The following is an 18,234-nucleotide window of genomic DNA, read 5'->3' as shown; positions in this document are numbered from 1 at the left end:
CTTGTCAGACAAATAGCAAATTTTCAAACATACCTGCAGACATAAAATATTTGTGCCCAGCATGCTGAAGAATTAGCAGCAGAATCAGACAGATAGAAAAGCCTGCCAACACACACACACACACTCACAGCTTCCTGCCAGGTTTGAGTAAACGGTGAAGCAAGTAAAATGAGCCAGGATCATTGAGACTAATGATACAGCTCATGTATGAGGCCTGTGTTTTCTTGGGTGGAGAGAGGACATTAAACAGCGGCATGAGTGCTTGTGACTAAATGACAATGCAGGAGGAGGCTTGAAAATAGCACATGACCGGAGGAGACAGAGAAGAAAAGCAGAGAGGAGGGAGGAACAACTGAGGAAAGGGAGAGAGAGAGAAAGAGAGAGAAAGAAAAGGCACTGATGGTTTCATGCCGTCATAAAAGCACATGTCAGGTGTTTTCTGGTCGTCTAGAGGATAATATTTTTAGGAAAACAAGTGTTAAGAACTGAGTGGGAAGTGGAAGAGGAGGAGCCCAGATATTTAAGTCCTGTCTGGGTTTCAAGTAGACCATGGGCCTTTTAATCTCATCCACTTGTCAAACATACACACAGGGCCAGGCAGACGTCTAGCTAGCCTATTTTCATGTGACCTGAATTCCCCAGTGTGGCATTTTTTCCCTGCCAGGCTAATCTCATTACGTTGGGTGCAGGGCTAGAGAACAAACACACAAGGCATCTCTCACTCCTACTCTGCCCTCCTGTCTCCTCTTTTTGTCTCTCTTCATCGCGTTCACTCCCCCCCCCCACCCCCGTCTTCTTTCAGGCTTCCATTTCTGTTCCTGTCCTCCTTCCTCTGCGTCCTCTGCCGCCTCTTCCTCCCGCTCACTTGTCTCCCGTATCTGTCCCCGCGCTCTATCTAATTATGGCCTGCCACAGCAGAGGAGAATAGAGCCGGTCTAGCTCGGCGATGGAGTCGAACCTCTGGAGCCACCTCTGCTCCCAGACGCATAATCAATCCTCATTATTGCCAGCTCTCTCGCCTTCCACGTTGCCTCTTTGCGTCCGCCTGTTTAAGCTCTGCACACCTTCATCTGCCAGCTCGTGTAAAATCAGTGCAGTGCGTTATTGCATCTGTGTGACGAGACTGATTCTCCGTCAACGCACGACAGATTACACAGTTATTTACAATCATCGCAATCTCCCTGCCCACTTTCAGGGGTTGATTGTGTTCTCACGCATGGGACTGTGCATATAGTTATGTGTAGGTACTGCAGGAAAAAAGGGCCACACAGCGAGCAAAGTTATTTATAAGATAAGCGCTTCTATCTGAAGCAGGGCACAGAAGATGGAATATAAAAATGCTGCCACGTGCAGTTCTGTTCCAGATGGTTCGCCCAGATTGGAGTTGGAATCTCAGCTTGCTCACCAGGCTGCTGTTCTGAATTTGGTCTTAACTGGGATAAGCAAATTCTTGGGCTAAACAGGTCATCAGCAGAACAATCATTTTTGTCATGAAAATAAATCCTTAAAGGATAAGTGTGGTCCTGGAGAACATGAAGGCCTATATTATCTCCTATTACCGTTCTTGTTATTTTGTTTTTCCATGGCAACATAAGGAGAGAAAAAAATGTGAATGTTCTTTATTTCACTTTCTAAGGTCTGAAATGTGTCTCACGGAGCAGAGGAAACAAGCTTTATTTTATCATTAAGCTTTACTGATTTATACATCTACACATTAAAGATTAAACTAGCTTACTCAGTGCCTTATTCTAATGTAGTTATAGAGGACTTATAATACTTCCAGGGAATATGCTTTCCTCCTTTCAAGTCCAAAATGAAGCAGGATGTAACCCCAGAGGAAGTTACTGATCAGTACTGTCTAAGGCGAGGCTTCCTGAAAAGCAAAGAGGATGATTAAAGCTCAAGGACCAACTACACTTATGATGCTTTGCTTGTTCCAGCATTATCTTTTCAATATCCTTGTCCTTGATTGGTATTCAGTCCTTTTCAGAGATGCTGTCACATCATGATCAAGTCAAAGTCTGCACTTTTTGTACTGGCTTAAGACTGGTGGTCTCTATGTCAACCAATGCCCACTATTGCAGGGAAGCATTATATCTGTATTTCGACTAAAAGTACCTGGAACTGTTTGTCAAGGAAGTAAAAGCCTGTGTTTCCACCGTGGTCTAAAGATCAGGCGAGATTCTGCAAAATTGACCTGCTGACGTATGAACAAGTCCAACCCCAAAGATTGTGGTTGGTTGGACCGAGCAGGGCCTTTTCGGGGGGTAAAAAGATTTCCCAGGAACTAAATGTAGAACCTGATCTCTGTGGCGAAAAACAAGTTCCTTTAGAGGTTTCTAGTTCCTGGGGAATGTTCTTGCAAAAGGAAACTCAGCTTATGCAGAGTAGCGCAGCAGTCTTCAAGACCAAATCTTTAAATGTATTTATTTTACACACAAGGCACAATATTGTTAAGAAAATAAATAAATAAATCGGACCAATCTGTGATATATTGTAATATCTGCTTGTTATCTGTATTCATCAACGTCATGGCTTTGTGTTTTGATTTGTGACAGTCCTTCTTTGTGTGAACAACTTTGTAAATAACTCATCATGTCATCCACTCAGCCCTCGACATCTTTTCTCCATCCTTCCCACACCTGTCTCTTCCTTTACTGTCACTTGTCACTAGCGACACGTCTCTTAGCCCCAAGACGAAACGTAGTGTGACATGTCCTGATCAGTGACTTAAAAGGTCACCTCCCTTCCCTCACCAAGACCTTGGCGGAAAACTTAGTAACATCATTCACTCCCCCCTCTCGCCGTTTAATCACCCTCTCTCTCCTCCCTCCTTCCCATCTCTTCCCACATCTCCGTTAACCCCCCCGCTGATCAATCTATCAGGAGGAAATCATTTAAAAACACCATTATAAGTGAAACCACTGTTATGGGAAACCAATTAACCTTTACATCCTCCCTCTCCCCCAGGCCCAGGACCTGAATGTGATTGAGGAGGTGATCCGCATGATGCTGGAAATCATCAACTCCTGCCTGTGCAACTCTCTACACCACAACCCCAACATGGTATACGCGCTGCTCTACAAGAGGGAGCTCTTTGAGCAGTTTAGGATGCACCCATCCTTCCAGGACATCATGCAAAACCTGGACACGGTCAGTCTACCATTATTACATTTTTTGTGCTAATAAAAATATCAGAAGTGAATTGAGAGAAGCATGGAACTGGATGAGCTTTACATCATGGCTGATTTGCGGTTATTATTCAGTAGATCAAGGTTATACAGATTTTCCCGGGATGTCCTCCCCCTCTGCTGGGAAAGTTTCAAAAAGCCAGGCGGCCCTGGAACACATGCAAGCTGCATCATTAACATGGTGTGTAGTTGGACTGTACGTCACGCGGAGCTCTGTAAACTTAAGTAGTATTGATGAATTAATCAGTCCCCTTGTGTCGAGAGGCTCTGTGTCAAATATTCAACGAGAGCGTTTGGTGTACGGGGGAGGAAGGGACGGAGCAGGAGAAGGCTGTCATTCACAGCTGTATTAGTCATGTTGAGGAGGAAAAGGAAGCTTTGGTGTGTATGTATGAGAGATGGGGGTTGCCGCATACACTGCCATGGGCTTTGCTGTTATCCATAAGTATGAGGGAAGCATGCTAGCTAGAATCCCTCAGTTAAGTCAGTCTCCCCAAGGCTATTCTCCAAAGCCTTCCCCATGCTCGCAAATCCTTGTGTGCGAGCACGAGATTCAAGATGAGGGGCTGCTTTTTTGCTCCTCTAAAATTAACCCCATATGGAAGGCCTTCGGAGTTAATGAAGAGATTAGTATTAGATAGATGTAGACGCGCACGCACACAGTGTTCTTGCGGGGCTCTGCTGCATTCAAATTTTAAAAGCAACCGCAGAGCACGGGCTGAGAAAACATTGCCTGTAGATGCATCTCTCGCTGTTGGTTTGACAAAAAAAAAAGAGCATTAAAAAGAATCGGTAACATCTAGAGTTGTTTAATGATCAAATATCTAACGGCTCTCCGGGGGGAAGAACCTGGCACTGCGGTAGAAATGCAGAAATACAGTTTCCTTGATCTTTTGTTTGGCTTAAACCCAGAAGGCATCAGATAATTTGAGCTTCAGTGAGGTGCTTATTAGAAGTGGGAAGAAACATGTTCAAACCCTATAGTGACTTTGTCGACTGAAATACCTCATGTGTGTCTTCACTGAGTATGCAGCCTACAGGCATTTTAGCCAAGTCTATGTCTGTGGCAGAATTCATGTACTTTCATTATCATTTTCTCAACGTTTATCCGCTGCATTTCAAACATTCTCGTCCAGTTGTGTGATATGTAATTGGCAAATAAGTGACACTATATGAAGCTCTGTATTTCTGCTTAGTTCAGAAACATCTCCAAAGCAATGGAAACATCTCCAAAGCAATGGAAACATGCATCTTATGGGCTGTCGTTGCAAAATCAACACAAGCGAGCTGCATAGATTTAACAGCGATTTATGTGACACTTGATGTTGTTAACAGGGTGGAACATTGACATCCGTGTCACGTCTGTCAGAATGAGACACTCTTCATGAAGCGTGATGCCACTTTTCTTTCTTACTGAGATCTTCACGTTGCACCTTGTGTCATCATATAGGGTGTGGCTACATCAGTGTGATAACTCCAAACAGCGGGATTAGACAAAGAGCTTCATGACAGATCTGGGACTTAAACCTCAGTGAGATCAAGATAACATGGAATCCTATTTCTATAGAATCAGGAAGAGGATCTAGAGGTGAAAGAGTTAAACTAGAGCCCGATCAATACTGGATCACTGAAGGCAATGCTGATATTGACACTTAAGTGCAGTATAAGTGACAACGTATTCCTGTTTAAAAAAAAAAAAAGTGTAATAAATACCTTAACACATATCATAAATCATTGAATCATTTATGGAACAATATAATGTCATTTCAATTAAATTGATTCAAATGCTAAGTTTGAATTGAGTAAAAAAAAGGCAAGTAAGCATTTAAATACTGCCAACACATTTATTACTGCAGTTTGCTGCTCCGCATTTTCTTTTTTATTTGTGCCAATGTACACGCTAATATAGATTTATCTGTCATAACCCAATTTTGGCTTTACAAAAAGAAGTGTCAAATTGTGGTTTTAATGGGATCTATGCACAGAAACTTTTCTTGACCAGCAGCAGTGACTTCCTGAAGTGTTTAGTTTTCAACTGATGTTAATTAGATATTAATAACTTAAAGGTGTATTTTGAACAGAACCAGACTGGGACCTGTTTCTTCATGCTAAGCTTACCAACTGCTAGTGGTAGCCTCATATTTAGACCACACTGAGTGAGTAATCTTTCTTTCGAACAAGCCACTTAAATAATCCTTCTTTATGCTCCATACTGTTAGAACACAGTAGGCATCATAGAACAATCTTTATCAGACCAAATGTATTTTTTTTTAAGCAAAGTTGGGGTCTGTATTATGATTGGCTTTTTCCTCTCGTGCCACCATTAGGTGATTGGCTTCTTCAGTCAGCGTTTGGAGCAGGCTGGAAGTGACCTGTCAGTTGAGAGGGTTCAGGAGGTCATCATGAAAGGAGCCCAGGCCCTGCCCAATGACAGGCTGAAGGTAAATCACACACTCACACACGGGCCTGTTAGCATTTTGACATTGATTCGTCACTCAAGTTTTCGATGACACTCTATCCTGCAAAACAAGAAGAGCTCGACCAATTAAAGCGCTTCATTCATTCCCTGGGCAATGGTAATACAAGCTCCTAGAAATAAAACTGGCGAGGTGAAAAAAGCGATTGGTTTGTCTGGGCAGGTGAGAGAGGTATGGACTGGGGGCAAGGGAGAGATGGAAAGAACCATTGGGACGTGAGACAAAAGGCCAAAGCCCAATTCTCATTAGCATTAATACCCATCTTCATTCCATCTCTGCTGGCTTGCTACACGCGAACATGTAATGACATTTCAAGGAGATGGGACAGGGGGCTATGGGGCACTTTGTCATGGGCACACAAGATCAGGAGGAGGGGGCGAGGGGACATAAATCTGCCACAGCGCCTCGTTACCCAACACCCAACACTCCTGGCGGGTTCGCCAACCCCCCGCCCCTCCCAGTGCTTCGCCATTAATCAGTGAGGAAATATGTAACCGGCGGTCTCCCCACTCCGCTCCTCACCAGCACTGAAGCTCTTAATTGCATGTTTCATCATGTGTTTCATGTTCTATACTTGGCGGCTGGCTGCAAGGCATTTGTCTCGCTCGTCGATGTGGAAGAGGGATGGTGCGTGGCCACGTGTGCACCCTCCGTCTCACTCTCAGTCACCACCTCGGAGCGCTAATGTAGCGATCGACCATAAAGCTGTAGAATTACACGCGGAGCCGTGTGGATAACCCTGCCATGTCCTTCAGCAGGGTTGCACCTGTAGCACACACTGGCTGGGATATGTGCATACGTCAAATGGGTGTGTGTCGTCGTCGTCGTCGTAGTCTCTAACCGCGTGTGTTTGCGTATGCCCATTTTGTGCGTGCAGCCATGCGTGCCGGTTTTTGTTTCGATGCAAAAAAAAGTGTTGTCGAGTGTTTTCCAGTTCCTCCGGGTGACGTGAAGCAAAGAGAATATCTGGGCAGTGTTTCCTCTGGGAGAAGTCCCCTCCGCTTCATGGTGCCATCGCTCACACAAACAGCTGTCCCTCTACCTCTCGTCTCCCTTTTATCTCATGAGCTCACTTCTGCTTTTCAGCCTCCAAAGCGAAAATCCATAGGTTGGATTAATGTTGCGTGGACTCGTCGATACGTTGTTAATTAAGCAGTAAAAGCTCTTAGAGGGAGTATTGGTGTCTCAGTCGCTTGCGTATGCAAAAGAGAGAAAGGAGATGTTTGTTACTGTCTAACAAACAAACACAAGTCAAGTCCAAGCAGGTGATGCAACAACACTCTACACTGTGGTGATTAATACTTTTAGTATTAATATATAATAGTAGAACAGTGCATGTCAATGAATGTCGTTTTCTTACCACCTACCTGAAAGTAATAGTGTGGACACTACAACGGGGTTTCTGAGGCGCCTAAAACAGAGAAGTTTGGAAACTGTACTGGCCTTGTTGTAGTTGGAAAACTCTGGTTCCGCGTTCTAGTATGGACGAGCAAAGTAAATACTTACTTTAAGTGCTAGTTCCACCCCATCATCACTCCAAGAAAATAAACGGCTTGTCTTACTTTTTCAATATTGTTGTGTCTCGTTCGTAGTATTTCCTCTAAGTGAGCAAATGCAGAGTAGTCAATCTGCTTCCTGTTCACGCCATCACACGCATGCCCAGTGTACGTGAATGGTTTTGAAACTAAAACATATTAGTATGGATGTAGCCCCACTGGCTTGAAATCTGTTTGTTGGGAGGATCTGACAGTTGCTAAGTAAATAATTATGTTGATATTTTACTGGGGGGGAACTGAACTGTGTTGTTTAAGGCGAGGGCAACACTGTACACACAAGAGGACAAAAAGCCTGTTTACGCAAAAGAACTTAAAAGCATTGACACAAAGGCGTAGACATGCAAATTAGGTCCTAACTGAAAGAAAGGGTTAAAAGAGGGTGGTAAATACCTCAGGGACGACCCTCAGTGCCTTGTCACTCAAGCTCCCCTTTCTCCCATTCTGTCTGCCTGTCTGTGTGTGTGTGTGTGTGTGTGTGTGTGTGTGTGTGTGTGTGTGTGTGTGTGTGTGTGTGTGTGTGTGTGTGTGTGTGTGTGTGTGTGTGTGTGTGTGTGTGTGTGTGTGTGTGTGTGTGTGTGTGTGTGTGTGTGTGTGTGTGTGTGTGTGTGTGTGTGTGTGTGTGTGTGTGTGTGTGTGTGGTTGTTTGGTTTCAGGGTGTTTGGTCACTCATGTGCAGTGCCTGTGGAATGTGTTGTTCAGCTCGACCAGCTGAAATCTGCCTTATTGAGCAGCGATAGCCCACAGACTCTCTGGCTCCTCAGGCCAGGACGGGGGGGGGACATGGTGATGGTGGGAGCTTACCAGCTGTTACTCAGTACCTGGGCCTTTAAAGGTCTGATGGCTGGTCCATGCTACATTTTTTTAACTCTGAAGCCTCTTTTTGACACAAGTATTCACTTCTGAAATCCCAATTGACATTACGTCATGTGTGTAATACAAACCGTCTTAAAATCTGATCTTTGGCATTGGATTCATTAAACATCTACTGGAAGAATTCAAACGTTGACCTGATCGTGCAGCTTCGTAGACGGAAACTATACCTAAGTCCTAATAATTTATCCTGAGGGAGAAGAAAAGTCAAAAGATCAGCAAAGTCGGTCGGATTCATCGTCTGGGAAATTACGAATGTCTGTACAAAATGTGCCATTCAATCATAACATATTTTAATAGTGTTCTCATCCAAACTGTCTATGAGTGTTGCAAGTGCCCCCTTAACAACATACAGTTACCCTCTGTGATCAGAGCCAACAACAAAACAGTCCAGCTCGCCGGCGCGCAGATGGGTAAAATGGATCCCTGGCCTCTGACACACAGTTTGGAAAAGGGACCAAAAATGAGCGCGTCCACCACTTGTCATGTTTACATTACTGACAATCAGAGCTGGAGCCATTTTTTTACAAAGAGGGATTTGCCTGCACTCGTTCGGCCCAGCAAACCCGAACAAAGAACAGAGTATCCCGGAATGCAACGCTAACAGAGGGAGTGTGACTTCATCCCCTGCTCAGGTCACCATTAATAATAATAATAATAATACATTTTGATTAGCAGTACTGCTTATCCTTCAAGGGTCGGGGGGGGGGGGGGGGCTGCAGCCAGTCTCAGCTGACATTGGGCAGGAGTATACACCCTGGACACCAGTCTCTCATAGAGCAAACGTTTAGAGACAAACGAAAAGCTCACAATTTCACCTACGGGCAATGTGGAGTTTCTTATTAGCCTTTGCAGTCTGCAATTAACCTAAACCCATTGTCTTTGGAGAAAGACTCACAGAAAAACCACGCGGACACAGAGAGAACATGCTAACTCTTCACTGAAAGACCCCGGTCAGCTGGCAAATTTGACACCACAACATTGTTGCTGAGAGGCAACAGTGCTGACCTCTAGACCACCTCGCCACCGGAATCATATATATATATATATATAAACATCCCAATTTCCCCGTTGTGGGACGACTAAAGGAATATATTATCTTATAGTACAAAAGTAATTTTATATGAATGACTATTGTACTATACATTTTTTTTACGGTGATACAATATTAATTTACAGTAGTTGCACATAATAACCATGTTTTTTATCAAACGTTTACATGCTGCACTTTGTAATATAACACACAATGCTTGTGTGTGTACCTGCATGCAAGTGTGTGTGTGTGTGTGTGTGTGTGTGTGTGTGTGTGTGTGTGCGCGCACGAGTGTGTATGTGTGTGTTTTGTACTGACTTCATAGTTGCTCCCTTGCCGCATTCTTCTCTGTCTGGCCGAGCTCTGACAGCGCGGCAGCGTGCAGAGGAGGAAAGGAACACAGAGTCCTGAGTTGAAGATATGAGGCCAGCCAGTCAGTCTGTGTTCAGGGGCGAGGGCCTGACCCGCCAGGACCTATAACTAACTGATATGAGCCTGGGCCAATTGGGCCCAGACAGCTGCCAGACTGAGAACAAAACAGAGGAGGGCACGAGAAGAGAGGCCAGGGCGAGGAGGGAAGGCCACAGTATGGACAGACTAAAGGGACAAGGAGATAATTTGAAGGTGTTAGATGCTCTGATTTTTCCACTGGAGCATGGAAGGTCCATTTTTTCCTTCTTTCTGTGAGGCGAAATATGTGTAGTGATATCCAAGACTTCCCTGGTGACTCGAGTCCAATATAACAGTAGGAGGAAAAACGGAGGCCATTGTGATTCAGGCGTCATTTTTCTTTGTTTTTTCATTTTGTGTTCAGCGTGTAGTGAGATTGGTTGAATGTGCACTGGGGACTTTATAGTCACGCACTTCTTCTTCTCCAGTAGGCACTTGTCTGGGGAAAAACTCATTTGGATAAAGGATGTTTGTTTTAGCGGCACAAGATTCATCATTTTCACCTACTTTTCAGTCTCTTGGCAAGTATTGCCTGCTTCACTGATTTGACACCGCAATAACAGCTTTTGTCATCAAAGGAGTTGTTGGATATTGTGCAAAATACGCTTACTTGCTTTCTTGCAAAGAGTTGCATAAGAAGATGGATACTACTGTATCATCTGTGCTTAAGATACGAAGCTCGAGCCTTGAGATGGTGAGCTCAGTTTAGCAGGAAGCCTGAAAACGGGGGAAATTGAAAATCTGAGTTTATAAATGAATGCTGGAGCCAAGAAAAAGTCCCCTAGATAAACCTCCATAAACCTGCAAATTGTCATTTTTACACTGTACTAGATCATATTACACAAACAAGAAAGAACGTGTTAATTCACGAGCTTTAAAGCTGCTAGTTTGACAGACAGAGGTAGTCCAACACCAGCTGTGTCCAATTTTTATGCTAAGCTAACTCGGTGGCTTCATATTCACTGTGCAGACATGAGAGTGATACTTATCGTCTCATCTCGCTCTGGGCAAGAGAGCAAATTATCATTTTCCCAACCTCGACAAAACAGGATTTTCTTTCTCTTTCTTTGCATCATCGTTCTATTTTATTTGGCACATTTTGTTTTACTGTTGGCAGCTTCATTACTACCTTAACAAAATACATTTGAGAAATGAATGTTTGTATGGATTTATTTTGAGTATACCAGTGGCATTTCATGGTGACAGTGTGGTCTGCACACCAGCGCCTTGTGATTGCACTTTTTTAAAATCACTTTCCTCGTTTGTTTCGCATGTTCACGTTGTGGAAATGTTGTGGTGAGTTTTTATTTTTTCTTTATTCCCCAACAATAGTCTTTCCATGACACAATAAACCAGAGAGGCCTGAGAGAGGAACAAACTTGATCTTAAGAGAGATTGTTGAATGATGCACGAGTTGAAAGAAATTCTCTGTCGCCGTTGCCGTCGTTCTGCGAAGGCACAAAGCCTCCGGATGTACATCGCTGAGTTTGAAACATTTGCATGCTTCGAGTCGATCGTTGATTGGTTTCACCTGTTCCTGTAAACTGTGTGTGCTGCGTTCTGAGGTCAGGACGATGAAGTGCTCCTCCCTGGTCACAAAGAGCGTATACATGGTACAATATGGTTATTTAAAATGCCCACTATGGCAACTTGTGATGTTGCAGCATTGCTGTATATCACCAAAGGGGCTCATGTCTGTCTTTAGACATGTTCTTATGAATCCAATAACTCAAATATCACACGACACGATACGGCCCACACCGTCCGTCTTAATATAGACGATTGTTTTTTGGAGCGCCAATGCGTATATCTGCACTTATATTAGGGAGACGTTTGCAATGGTGATATAAATACCACACGCGTTGTTTCGAAAATAGGTTGACATTGCAGTATTTGCTGATTAATGCCTTAATTATCTTAATTACCTGAATTAGCATAACTGGTAATGTTTCATATATCACGGTGATTGCAGCAGGACAAGCGGCGCAACTGCCTTCTGCTTGTTTTGTTTGTGCTAGTAAATCACTTTCCACCTTTTTTTTTACTTAGAAAACTAAGCTGAATTACACGACAAGTTAAAGTCAGCCCGGCCTGAGTAACTGTCACCATGTGAACATCTGATGAGTAGGTTAGCTCGTCCACGAGACTTTCACCTAGACACAAATATCAGCCGGATAATGCAGCAGCCCCCTGCATTGTGTCTAGCTTGTCACAATGGCAGCAGTGGTGTGCGTGTGTGGTCTAGCCTCAGTAGCCCGGCATATGGCCTGTGACCCCACAGCCCCTCCGTCTGTGTCAATATGATACCAATGATGTGGCTGTGAATGGAGGCAGCGGAGGACTCAATAGACCAGACTGGGAGCATCTCATAAAGGCCCCCAGCGTCTGTCTTTCATCGCAGACTGATTACCGGCTGCATGTGAGCACACACATGCATGTGCGGACGGGAGGATATAATGAGGCACCGTTGTATAATTGATGCTCCTCTTTCTCGCTACCTGCCTGCTGTTCGGTGGGCTGGCATGGCAGGAGCTTGGTTTGGTCCATGTCGGTGGGCATGGCAGTCTTTGTAAAAAAAGGGAGATTGTGTGAAATGGAGCTGAAATGATAAGACCAATAATTGATTTGATGATCACCAGAAGATTTCTTAGCGTTGATCCTGAGAACTAGAATGGCTAAGCCTGTCAAGATAATAACATAATTGACTTATCGTCCGATACATGAATATGAAATCAATAATTTGTATTGACCTCAATAATGGCCATAGTGTCTACATGCATGTTTGTTGACATAAGATCGAACGTCAACAACAGTCCAGCAAAGTCCGCTGCTTCTGTCCTCTCATCTGTTCCCGTCGTATTATTAATAAATCACTGGTTTTGGTTTATAAAATGTCAGAAAATATGGATTAGTATTAGTATTTTTCGAAAATTTGGGCTAACATTTCTCTGAGCAGCAACACAAATGTTGTAGGACTTGCACACGCATCGACCAAGCTCACATTAATTCAGTATCAAAAAAATGGTCTCTTAAGGACGATAATATTGTTTATCGCAATCATTTCGGGGACAATATATCATAAAGTAGTTATCGTGACCGGCCTAAGTAGTGTGCACCCCATGTCCAAAAAAAAATTGCCCCATCTTGCAATGTTAAAGTACATGTATGCGGAAGTGATGAAAAATTCTTGGATCAGCCGCTATGTCCGGATCTGCGTCAAAACGTTTTGGCCCCATGTCCCACACTACAACCAAGTTTCGTCACTTGTGCTGCTCCTGTCAGACACTTACATTCCAGACATTTATTTAATCAGTGAATCTTTTTGTTCTGGATTTTGGATTTATCTTTGCTGAAATGTCAAGTTGAAATTAAATGTTTTGAAATAAATGTCAACAGAAAATATTGACATTCATATTTTCCTCTATGTATAGCTCTTAAAATTGATGACTATGGCGCTGGATCAATGATATTTGTCAAAGTTTTTTTCTTATACTCAGTCCCACATCTTTTTTGTTTTGTGGAATTTATTTCACTTTGTCTTACAGGCATAATGTTTATTGATCAATAGGAGCATTAGTGAGCTTAGAAGACCAATATTCAGATGTTAATCTGCTTTATCTAACACATAGTTTCAGCTATAAAACTCATTTATACAATATAATAAAGATGCACAGTCCACATCCACACTATGACATGTACTCATCCTCTCTTTTCCTGTGGACCGGCCGAAATGAGGCCCTACAATACAAAGCACACAACAAGGTCCCAATGGCTGACGCGCTAATGTTTCATGTAATCAAAGAACTGTTTGTTTTTTATGTATTTACCTGTTGTGTATCAGGTTTAGGCAAATTAACTCTCCCCTGTATCAGATGGTACGATTGACTCTGCAGTCACACGTCTTTCTTCATAACAGCACAGCGGCAGTTGTTCGATATCCAGTCGCCTCCCGGGGTTAAGAGGTGACAGTAGCACATTAGCGAACCTTTTTAAAAGGTCAGTGGTTTGGACCGCCGAGTGATACCTGTCTGTCTGCTTTGACCGTATTCACCTCACCGGTCAGACTGGATTACATCTGCCAGCAAAACTACTGTACCTGATGGCGTGATGACTGAAGCTGTTTACATACATACATGATGAAATGTCTGGACGTTTTTATGCGTTTGCCATTCACGTACGAATAACGCAGCAGGAGATTATCCGAGTCAGACACGTTCTGGAACATTCAGTGGCGTATGGGTAGAGCAGCACGAAAACAGGAGATGATGACATGATGTTTTTTCATTCACAGCCATCAACACGCTCGCCGTGAGTCTTCCGGATATTCTCCTGCTGTATTCTCACACTGACTCACTCGGACACTCCGGATATATTATTAGGGGGCTGGTCGGGAAAATGTTCCGGAAATTGTCCGCCGCAACATTTGCGTCCTCGCATACAGGCCCTTTGGAGAAGTTCAGTGAAATGTCCCATCTTCGATGCATGTCTGAAAGCGGCTTGAGAGAGACGGCTGGTTTGGACGCGATTCCTTGGCGGTGTTGGGTTTGGAGTCCATTTTTTTCTCAAAAAAACGCTGCCCTCTCTCTAACTTAAGTGCCTTTTTTCCACAGCGCCTTTGCAACATCATTAGACATTATACTGTGCTGCCTGATCAAACATAAATCAAAACCCGTCTCTGTGCTTTGAAGTGTTTCGTCTGCTGACAGGGCCTTTCTACACAGAAGTCGTTTTTCATATTAGTGAAATGAAAATATGCTACATTTGCGTGGAAGCTTGACTTGTGTCATGGCTTTACTGGGACACAAAAGAGCCATTGTTGTTATTAATAAATCAGTTTTTGTTACTATGAGGAGAGAGAGAAAAAAGTCTGCTGCGAAAATGCCAATGTGTTTCAGTCAGAAACAAAAATGTGGGATTGTCCGATTCTGCTTCTTTTATCCATTTGTGTATCCAAACAAAATTTCTCTCTTCTTTCTGTTTCTGTGCGAACAGAAGTTCCCCGAGCTCAAGTTTAAGTACGTGGAGGAAGACCAGCCGGAGGATTTCTTCATCCCCTACGTCTGGTCCCTGGTCTTTAACTCCGGAGTCGGCCTCCACTGGAGCCCGCATGGCATTGAGCTGTTCAGCATGGACTCTGGCTGAAAACACCTGCTTGCAGCGGACTGTGTTTCCATCACCCGTTCCGTGCAGAAGAAAAGACTGACGGCTCGCGGGTGTGTGTGAGTGTGTCTGTGTGTGTTTTTTGGGTGGGTGTTTGCGCATTACCCTTTATGTGTGTGCACGCTGCTTTGAAAAGTGCCTCGACCTTGTACAGAATGTTATTTCTTTTTGCGCAGCAACAGCCTCTTCTCACGCCTCGCGTCCTCATAATTCCTCTGATTCGACACTGCGAAGCTTCTCCTGCGCTGGTTGACCTTTCACACAGCGGCGCCCCCACACATGTACAGTACAGTCCTGTAGAAAAAAACATATTTAACATATGATCAGCTCCACTTCCACAGCACATGTTGAGTTACGTCTCTTCTGTAAAAAACATCTGGACGCTGGCGATGGGTAATCGAGCATTTTTATTTAATTTTTTCGTCTTGCTTACAAAGAGAAGGTCAACTAAGACATATGCACCTGCTGCTCCGGTGAACGTACATTTGCCGCTGCACTGCGATACTGAGAGATAGTACCAACTCTGTTGGTTCACCTTTTATTAAATATCCTCTATAATGCAGAATTTTTAAGTATGATTATCTCATAAATGAGTGTTTTATTTTGACCGTGCTCAGTTTTTTTCCGGCGGGTTTTGTAGAAAGGATTTGCGTTTGTGTAATTAAGTTTAAAAAAGGGTCAGATCCGTTGTCGTAATAAAGCAAGGTTTTCAGATTGGAGTCCCACGCACATTGAATTACAGTTAGATTAATGCTTAATTCCAGTCCCTGGATAATGTTAGCGCTCCGAATCGCTCTGAATCACGAGGTTTCATTGTTGCTACTGGCCCTTCGACATGACTTTACCCCAGCTTTGTCGTTTTCCATTTATTTTCCCCTGATAGTGACCTGAGGCTGAGATGCTTAAGCTGGGGCGAGTCGTTAAACCCTGTTGTGCATAATTACAGTCGTCTCTTTAATTTGTCACTTTATTGGCATGTTTAACATGTTAAGAGACTTTGTATTAAATTATTTATTTTCATGTATATTGTTTTGTTTTTTTTACTTTTCAGCAGCCCCCTCCCACCCCCCCAAAAAAAGAAAAAAGTAAACTGTAGTAGAACCGAAATGACTACTATTTATGGAAAAGGAAAACAAATAAACAGTGGTACTATACTTTGGGAACGTGGCTTTATATTATTACATATAATATGACAACAGCTGTCATTTTGTGGCAACTATTACTTTGAAAATAGGAGTTTAAATAAAAACATAAATCCAAGCAACAAAGTATTATGTGGTTATTCAGCGAAGGGAAACACTTGCACTATTCGGGCAGGATGTAGACTTTCAAGTAGATTTGTCATAATCCTTGTAAGAATGTACACCTTTGTTGCATTAACACATGGATGTTGTCAGGCAGATGACACGGGAGATGTTGACAGTGGTCTCATGTTAGTTCTAGTGTCCTAAGCAAAGCAAAATGTATACAATAACCTCCAGTTAAATGTCCAGTAGTATTAATAAGTAGGCTGGTTGTGTTACTAACTGTAACTGTACTGTAATAGAAATAAGACAAACTGCATGTCGTTTTTGAAGCCTCAAGTCCTGGAGCTCTCTCCACGGAGTCCGTCCCAGGTTCACTCTTGTTTTATCTCCCTTCTATCACTCTACCTTCTTCGCCTGCCTTTGTTCCTCCGTCAAAGGGATTCTTCTTCTCTTGTGAGGTTGAGTTGATTTTGTCAGTTTGGCTGTTCCTCCATCCAACATTTCCATCACTGCGGACAGATACCTCTATTCTCATCCTTGTTTTGGTTACGCAATGGGTGACGCAGTTCCTTCGTGCTGTAAATCAATTCGTCCTTTTTCCGCGGAAACCATGTCCCGGTTGCAAAAAGAGTAACATGGTGAAAGCAGTAAGCGTGGATGGGGCTGTTTTTCTGTCACCATCACACTGTGCTATCAGTTTTAAAATCATTTACAAGTTTAAGCGAAAAAGTCGCCTATTTCCACTATAATTTCTAAAGGGAGAGAAAGTTCTGTTATTTTATACAGTCAGTAGCAACAACAGTGCAGCTATAGACTCCATCGGTGCTTTTCTTCGTGCCTTTTTTGTGCTTCTGTCCAGCAAACGGCACAAAGGAAAGACGAGCCCAACAGCGTAACTGTCGCACACTGTTTATATCTGCATCACAGAATATTAATATGCTCCAACACTCAAGTGTGCCTCTCATGTCTTATTGTCGCCCGTTGCGGTCATCGCTGCAGAGGCAGCAGAAACGGAGGTATGAAACCACTTTGGGGTGCGGGGGGGGAATTCACAGCACAATGGCACCCACTGTGTCGCATGAGCTCCCACTTCCCCGGGAGAATTTCATGCCTTTCGTCCTCCTTTGTGTTGATTTTCATGCCTGAAATTCTCTTATTCTCAAGGACAATATAATGGATGCAATTTGATGTAAAGAATGGCCCATTTTGGAGCGCGGGGTCACTGGTGGGTTACAGTGGGACTGTACGCTCGAGGAGACTGAAGCGCTCTGTCTCTCCGCGATCGACTCTCACCTGCTCCCAGCTCCATTGTCGCAGTGCCAGATGGTTGAGCCGAGGCTTTCACAAAGTGACACGGCTCTCCTTGTTCCTCGGCGGTGCTGGGGGGGGTCACCTTACCGACGGGCTCCCGTTTCAGGTGGCAGCAGGAAGACGGATGGAGCAGGGGATTCTGGGATGGGTAGTTTATTTATTTATCTATTTTTAAAGAGGCCAGGTCTAGGTCTGGGCGAGATTACATTGCGACGTGGCACCAGACGCAGAGGTCACACCCAGATCAGCGTCTGCCGAGCGCTGTAGAAAGTAGGGCACTGGAGACCAGTTCGCTGAAGAGGCTCCGTTATGAGTAACCCCCCCCCCCCCCCAGTGACACCGAACTCATTTATATGTCAGATTGCCATGGTAACGACGGAAGGTCGTCAGGCTCAGGGGGTTTTGGGGATGAGGTCACAGCAGCTCGCTCGCAACATGAAAAAACTGTCAGATGTAAATATGAATGGACACGAAACGGATAATGCTCCATCTCGCTGTCGTTTCCTCGCTGCACACCTCCAGTGGATGCAACAGTGTTTCAATGGAAAACGAAGAGACAGACACATGGCGTCACCATCTGGACGTCTATCCTGGTTAACAGGAAGAGAACAATCTCTAGAAATACTTTTTACTTTGCTCAGATGATCTCTGGGCCGCCAGTTGTTGACCTTTTTACACGGAGTGACACGACACGACATGGCAGAAGCTTTGTAAGGCAGGAAACGAATAGACGGTGTCGGCCTGTCGGTCCACCACTTTGCTCCAGACTGAAATATCTCAATAACTGTTGGGCAGATTGAATTTTGACATTCATGGTCCCTGACATCACTTTGGTCATGATCCCCTGACTTTTTCTCTTTTGCCACCAGCAGGATAAAAAAATGTCGGCATTTAGTGAAAATAGTTTAGATTGCCGTGGACGTGGGTTCAGATATCCAT

At 43.8% G+C, this 18,234-nt stretch overlaps 1 protein-coding gene across 2 annotated transcripts in view; it reads left to right on the top strand.

The window, feature by feature from the left end:
* Positions 1 to 15,997, top strand: part of dym (dymeclin) — a 46,820-nt gene extending 30,823 nt beyond the window's left edge. For both annotated transcript variants that reach the window (XM_035607195.2, XM_047329370.1), the window contains exons 15-17: positions 2,971 to 3,153; positions 5,519 to 5,632; positions 14,570 to 15,997. In XM_035607195.2, the coding sequence (XP_035463088.2) occupies positions 2,971 to 3,153; positions 5,519 to 5,632; positions 14,570 to 14,719 (447 nt within the window). In that variant the 3' untranslated portion in view covers positions 14,720 to 15,997. The remainder of the gene's footprint in view (positions 1 to 2,970; positions 3,154 to 5,518; positions 5,633 to 14,569) is intronic.
* Positions 15,998 to 18,234: the final 2,237 nt, after the last annotated feature.

The sequence above is a fragment of the Scophthalmus maximus genome, chromosome 20 (assembly GCF_022379125.1).
Source record: "Scophthalmus maximus strain ysfricsl-2021 chromosome 20, ASM2237912v1, whole genome shotgun sequence".
Taxonomy (NCBI): Eukaryota; Metazoa; Chordata; class Actinopteri; order Pleuronectiformes; family Scophthalmidae; genus Scophthalmus; species Scophthalmus maximus.
The sequence above is the reverse complement of the archived record's forward strand: the minus strand, read 5'-3'. Positions and strand labels throughout refer to the sequence as shown.